This window comes from Nicotiana tabacum, chromosome 7 (genome assembly GCF_000715075.1).
Source record: "Nicotiana tabacum cultivar K326 chromosome 7, ASM71507v2, whole genome shotgun sequence".
In the NCBI taxonomy this organism is placed as follows: Eukaryota; Viridiplantae; Streptophyta; class Magnoliopsida; order Solanales; family Solanaceae; genus Nicotiana; species Nicotiana tabacum.
Window position 1 is genome coordinate 171,155,014 of NC_134086.1, and position 7,357 is coordinate 171,162,370.

Genomic DNA, 7,357 nt, shown 5'->3' on the forward strand with positions numbered 1-7,357 from the left:
TTGTCGATTTTATTTCACAAGATATCTAATGATTCTTACTTGAGTGATTTAATTATAATTTAGCTTTGATTGGAAGGATCCCTAACAGGTCATAGCACAACTCATACAACCTGCTACAGAAATTAACCCTGGATCCACATAAAGAACCCCTGAAAGTCATGATTGCCAAATGAATTTGAATTTAAAATTGGACACTTAACTAATACAAGATGCTTCTGCTCCTCCTTTTTTTTTTTTTTTTAATCTTTTCATTTTCTGTTTGGTTTTACAAGAGTAGCTTATTTGATTTTCTTGAGTTACAGACTAAAGACAATTAATAAAAAAGAGATTTTGGCTAGTAATAGTATTTCAAGCTTTTGAAAGTGGACCAAGACCTTTTCTTGTGGAAGACAAAAGCTATTGTTTGGTGACTTTGGTCTTGCCTAATCTTAGAAGGCATTCCTGTTCTAATGTCTTAAAAGGGAAAAAGGTTTTCCCCATATTTCTTCAAATCAAAGGAATCTCTTTCACAATATAATATAGTATAGTCTAGGTTAGGAAGAAGTCTAGGGAGAAGAATAGGTCAACTAAACCTAATAGAGGCTACACCACAAGAAGCATCAAGAAATTCAAATGCAATGATGAACCCTGCTTCCAAACAATGTTGCTCGGACTCTCCAAAAATATTGCCGGATGCGTGTCAGATCCTCCAAAAATAATGTATTTTTGGAGAATCCGGTGCGACAACATTTTGGAGAATCTACGCAACATAGACTCCAGAAACAGCACAAGAATTCTCAACAGAAACTTAAAAGCAAGTACTAATAGGTAATAGTGATGTATTTGATCCAATAGAGGCACTGCTCTTTCATTTCTCAAGTATTGGACTTAAATTCAAGTTCCTTATACCAACACAACAAATAACTAGAACACGGTTGAAAATGCACAGAGACAAAAAGGAGTTCTAATCCTGCAAAATTTCACATCTCTCTCAAGATTTATATATAAGTATAGGGTATCAATTTATAGTAAATTAATTCCTCAATGTATATTCTTATCTGCAAAATTCACAGTGGAGATCTATACATCGATCTTTCCAGACATGTGAGCATGATTTTTCCAGCTTTGACTCTCAGATTTTACATCATCTTCTTCCTCCATGCTATCACCGACAGTCGTGGAAGTACCTCGGGAACTCCCACTCAAGTGAAGAGGACCCTGAGGGGAACCAGACTGGGAACTACTCTGCTTTGAGGATCCCCCATATTGGTCTTGGGACATCCATAATGCTACACCAGACTGATTTGCTGGTTGGGTCTGTGTATTCGGAATTCTTCGTGTATGAAGCCGATATTTCTGAAATCATATAAAACAACTTATTAATATGTTCAATTCATAATAAAAAACACATAATGGTACTTCACAAATTAGTATAAGGTTAACTCACTTGCAAATGACTCTTTACTTCATCATTGGTTAGACCATCCACTTGCATGAGCTCTCTAATCTGCTTAGGAGTTGCAACTGCAAAGAACCCAGACAAGAAGTCTTTTAGCATGAGAATAAGTTTAACACTAACAGAATCAATTAAGCTGAAACGTTTAATCCAATGTTGGTTCAAGATTCTGGCAGCTATTGATAAATCTTTTATATATTTTCACTAGATGACTGTCCTTCCACTTTAACAAAGATGTCAATGTGTAGTTCCTAACTTCTATATAACATGTAATCATTTACATGTACACAGGGCTCCAACAATCCATACTAGTATTAATAATCAAAAGCTAAATCTCTGAATTCATCAATCACTAAATCTAAGCCAAACAACAAGAACTCCTATTCTAAACAAAGTAAAACCTAAAGGAAACCTTGAATTAGGCTCTTAACATCCTATCATACAAGGAAACAAAAGAGTCAAGAGACTTGCAAACAAAATAACATCATCACAATTTTCTAGAGAAGCTTTCTTGCTTTTGAAGAATAGCATAAAGTTCTAACCTTGTGAACCACCAAGTTGTTGCAGTGCGTCGACGAATCGCCTATGTAACTCTGGTGACCAGCATCTTCTCTGCTTTCTAGCAGCCTGCTGCTGAGACAGTGATCCATTCCTTATATTTGATTGACTACTTGCTACACTAGATAAACCACCTCTGCTACCATTGTGTTTTGAATTCAAACCACTAGTCTCCTCCCTCAGCTTTATAATTCCAGGAGTATGAAGTGATAATCCTGGTACTCCTGGTAGTTCATCTTTATCGTCTTTCCTAACAGTCGTCACTGAGAAACCAGAATACCCCTTGAAAGGTGAAAATGCCTTTCCCATATTCAAGGTTTTACAAGATTGGAATCGATCCTCAGTTACCGAGCTATTTCCTTCTTCAGGGGATCTCTGATTATTCCAACAAAATGAAAAAAATAATCAGTAAAGATGAACAAGAAAAAATTTGAGAATTTCATTGTCTACTATAAGCAAGTCAAGTCAATTATGTTCTTACAATTTTCAACTCTGATTTAGACTGTTGTTTATTACTGGCTTCATCAGTATTTTGGTCACCGTTCCAGAGCTGCACAGAGCTCATCCAACTCATCTTTTCTCTACTATTATCCTTATCTTTTGTGACTTCAGCTTTATTATCTTCATTGGAACTCTTCTTCAATGGAATGAATTCTTCCAATACTGGTTCTGTTCTTGATTTTTTATACTGCACTGATTCTGCTCTCAAAGCCACAATAGCTGCAATTTCAACCATCACCAAGGGAAAACAAAAATTTAACACCCACAATTTTCTCCGTTCATAACATTACAAAAAAACAAGCTACAAACATATACTTCGTACTAAAATACAAAAACAACCTCCAAATATTCCAAACTAGAAAATTCCATTAAAATTGAAACTTTAACAATAAAAAATTACTCAAATAATCAATACGCAAAAGCATCTAAGTGGTAAAAATTGAATAACACAACATAAATAGCTGATAAATATTTGATCAGCACAGAACAGATAAATACCATATCAAATTTTGATTAGAACACAGAACTAAGATTGAGGTGATAATTGATGAAAAAGAAAAAAGAAAAACTAACCATCTTTAACAAGAAGGACGGAAAGGGGAAGCTCGCGTTTAAAGGCATCGATTTTCCTCATTTCATCTTCAAGTCTGGAGATATACTCATCAATCTGAAAGAGTTTATCAGGTACGTTACGGATCGAGGAGAGTTGTTTAAGAAAATCAGTAATGGATGTGGGAATGAAAGTAGGTCTGCAATCTAAGCTTAATTCAGGTGGAATCGAACCCATTTCTCCAGATCTTTCACTCTATCCGATTAGATCTTTTTAAAAATTGAATCTTTTTTTACCTCAGTTTGTTATGAGAATCAAAATCAACCTAAAATGCAAAGGGTCTATAAGAAATTAGGAGAAGACAATTAATGGCATTATATATATAGAGGGGAGGGGGGAGGATAGGAAGGTGAAGATTCTGTTAAACAACGCCGGGTTTTGACAGAAAAGCAAAGAAGCCGTATAACGTGAAAGTATTTTTCTAGTTGCCGCATATTTTATTCCTTTATTTAGATTCCCGTTTTCAATGGTCAATTTTGTCCTCCACTAACAATGCGTATCATTTTGTAGTATTTTTCTAGATACTTGATATCCGTTATTTAAATACAATTTCACCCCACTAATTTCTTTTTTACTTAAAAAAACATACTGTAATTTCTTTTGTCAATAAGTTTGTATTCTCGGAACACATGGTTTCAAAGTATATTTATGATCTAAAGTTTAAGGTATTCTTTTTTATTATTATTAAAATAGCTACATATTAATCGTAGTATACCACTGAATTACAATTAGGATAACTCATAAATTTTTTATATTAGCGCTTAGATTTATTGTTTCAATTTAAAGAGACATTTTAATAGGTACCCTGGTTCTGATAGCTGATATTTTTGTACTTCATGATAAGATATTATTCCATTTTTTAATGAATATTAGTTAGTATCTTAGTCAAGAGACGTGTTTACTTTGTCGAAATAGCATTGGCTTGGCCGTTGTTATACTGGGAATTGAAAAATAGCCAGTATTTGTAAATGCATTGAAAAATAGCAACTACTTTATTCTAAGCTAAAATCTGGATAAAAATACCTTAGCTGAAACACGAAAAGCTCCAAGATAATATGCTAGATTAATGGAGCTCCTGCGCATAAACTTTCAGAATATTATTATAAAAAATCTAACATATTATGCTGGAATCTTATATGTAAAAAATTCGAATTACACCATATTATGTTGGAATTTTTTTTCTGATTTTTAAGGGTGTTCTTGTTCAAAATTTTTTACATGAAATGAAATAATGACTAAATTTTGATCACTTTTGAAATTGTGGCTAATTTATAATTAGTAATTGTAAATTAGGCTATTTTTATTTTTCTGTTTTTTTTTTTAAACATAAACTTCAATTAGTATTTACATTCTCATTTAACAAAATAAGCAATCAAATCTTCCGCTCGATAGAGTAGAACAAAGCACAAAGCTAAGGTAGCTCATTTTCCCGTTTACTTTAGGTCTCTACAACATTAAGGCCCAAACAATTTAATAGTGAATTTTATGATTTTATCTTCGCTTAAAGAATATTTAAGTTTATAGAAAAAAAAGTAATCTTGATTAGAAAAAGATTGCCTACTTTTTAAGAATAGTAATATTTTAAAAATTTTAAATTAAACTATTCAAAAATTCATATTAGTAAATAGAGTTTTTATAATAACATTCAAGGTAATATATTGCAAACGTATGGCTAACATCTAAGTAACCAGAATTAACCCTTATCAATAAATAATAATATTATTACGTGAAATTAAAAGCTTTACATCTTTTAATAATGTTGCACTATAAATAACAAGTACGAAAAAAGCAACTCCAAGTATTTATTATTTATTATATATATATCCCTTGGCATTATTGAAATGTTTAAGGCCTCTTATTAAAAATTAACTTCATATTACTAATTTAATCCTTGGATCCTAATTATTTAACCCGAAAGATATATTTTGTTTTATTCATCACTTTGGTGTGTGAATTACACGCACCTTTTGTATTTGCTTCTTACGAATTGTGTCTAAATGACACAGTAAATGCCTGGTTAAAGTGTTCAAATGGAACAGACTTAAGATTGAGTGTTTAAGTGAAAATGGTGGACAACTTCAAGGGACTGGCGATGTATTTGGCCTTAAAGATTCCCCATTTTCTATTGTCTAAAATTGTTCTTCACTCTTTTCTTATATAAGCAAATAAATACAATATTGTATGCCAATTGCATAATATTTTTCCATATACATGAACTGCATTAATAATAAATTTTATGATACTATATCTTTACAGTCACAAATAAAATCCTAACATTTCGAGTATCAATTAGTTTGATGGTTTTTCTGTAATTAGACTATCAATTCGATAATCTTAGGTGTAATTTAAGCCTATTAGTTAGTATGTGTCTCTTATATTTGTAAAAATATCATGTTAAATATGTCGAAACATTATGTCACAAATTCTGATCAACTGTCTAAATTTGTTCCTGAGCAATTGTTCACCTCCATGTAATCTTTTCCTTATTATTTTTTTTGGAGAAAAATATTTACTCATTTATTGGTTAACAAAAGTGGAAGATATTGCGCAACTATGAAATTGAAATTAATCTTCAAGATTTAATCTACTAATATTTTGTTCAATGTAGTAAGTCAAGTATGAACAAAAAATGTGATTGGATATATATATTGTGAAAAGTACCGCCAAATGCAATTCTTTTGGGTTAGGTCAACACATAATCCTTTATTTGATTTTCGAGTAAACAAAAAGATTCTTGTCTAGTAAACTAGAGGGGAATTGTTTTTCTCTGTAGCTCGTGAATTAGAAATTTAATATATATTTTTTTTCTTGCTTAAAGATATGGCATCAAAGTCAAAGTAAAAAAAACCATGCATTTGGTGATAGCACATTAGTTTATTCATTTAGCACTAGTCATACGATTACTTTTTAGGTGATTTATAAAAATTATTGATGTACTATTTTTTATGTTATAATAAAGTGAGCAATTTGTAAAGGCCTAAATATTTTAATTATTTCCTAAAAGAGTTCAATAACAAATACTAGTACCAATGAAATAGAAGACCTAAGATAGACATTTCTGATGTAGTAACTAATAACCCTAAAGTCGGGGGTTAAGTCTAACGGCGCCATTCTCTCTGTTGACATTTGGATCATTTTATGTTTTTTTATATCATTTTCTAATCATCCATTTTTCTTGGGAATATAGTACACATTTGTGGTACATAAGAATCTTACATCTATAGTTTATGATAAAATTACACTGATACCCCAAGAATAGCAAGGTAACGTTAGATTACTTTTAATATCCCCTTTCATTTTCAGAAAAATTATTATATTTTGCAAATTCGCAATCATTTTGGAGTATGGATCTAAGAAATGATTTTTTTGTCATGCAATTACGATTCACTTAAGCCATGCCTTTATAATACGATTACGTACTTATTTAGTCAAAAAAGGGCAATTCGGTGCACTAAGCTCCCGCAATGTGCGTGGTCCGGAAAAAAGCCGGACCACAAGGGTCTATCATACGCAGTCTTACCTTGCAATTCCGCAAGAGGTTATTTCCAGCTCGAACCTGTGACCTCCTGGTCACATGGCAGCAACTTTATCAGCTACGCCAAAGTCTCCTTCTACTTATTTACTTAGTGAAATAAAACAAAAAAGGATTTATTCTCGTTTCTTTATTTTGTTAATTATTAATTTCCTTTTGGCTGTGTGTAATACTGGTAAAGTAATATGAACTATAACTATAGTCACAACATTATCAATACAAACAGTGTGCTAATATACGAATTGTAATATTAGACTCGTCCCATATACTTACACCCTAAGTTTTTTTTTGGCATAGTATTAAACTAGCCAAAGACGCAAATCTAAAGCGTGGGCATCATCAAAATCTCAATGGTATTCTGTTGCAATAAGCACGAACTGAGTAAAAATAAGATGGATCTTTTAGCAAAAAATTGACTTTCCGTCAAACTTCTCTTTTCGTGACTTTTAGAAATGTAAAAGTAACATTCTATTTTTTGATTAGGCTAAATTACAAATTCTTTGGGGTTGAGGTAAAACTGGTTAATTGTTTGATTATGTTAAATTGCAATTTATTTCAGTTACACTGCACAAAGCACCATTTCTTTTGGCCCTGCAAAATTATTTTCCAAAAAGGAAAAAAGAAAAAAGTATCCCAAGATTTTTACGTCGAATTTGTTTGGATACTTTTGTGAAAACTAAAAAATGCCGTGAGAAACCTATCTAAAACAAACAATACATAA

General features: G+C 31.7%; 1 protein-coding gene across 1 annotated transcript; it reads right to left on the bottom strand.

Annotated features, from left to right (window-relative positions):
• Positions 1-821: 821 nt before the first annotated feature.
• Positions 822-3,526, bottom strand: LOC107769216 (transcription factor HHO6-like). Its single transcript, XM_016588414.2, has 5 exons — positions 3,068-3,526; positions 2,475-2,713; positions 1,978-2,368; positions 1,427-1,503; positions 822-1,335 (listed from the first exon to the last, which is right to left on the bottom strand). Exons 1-5 carry the CDS (start codon positions 3,279-3,281, stop codon positions 1,060-1,062), a joined length of 1,197 nt encoding a protein of 398 aa, XP_016443900.1. The 5' UTR covers positions 3,282-3,526; the 3' UTR covers positions 822-1,059.
• Positions 3,527-7,357: the final 3,831 nt, after the last annotated feature.

Bases quoted from the DNA above. Each gene is read 5' to 3' on its own strand.
- LOC107769216 (XM_016588414.2), bottom strand. From the start codon at position 3,281: ATGGGTTCGATTCCACCTGAATTAAGCTTAGATTGCAGACCTACTTTC. The intron at 2,369-2,474 runs GTAAGAACATAA...TGGAATAATCAG, and splicing joins CTAAATCAGAGTTGAAAATT to AGATCCCCTGAAGAAGGAAA. The intron at 1,504-1,977 runs GTTAGAACTTTA...GGTTCTTTGCAG, and splicing joins ACAACTTGGTGGTTCACAAG to TTGCAACTCCTAAGCAGATT.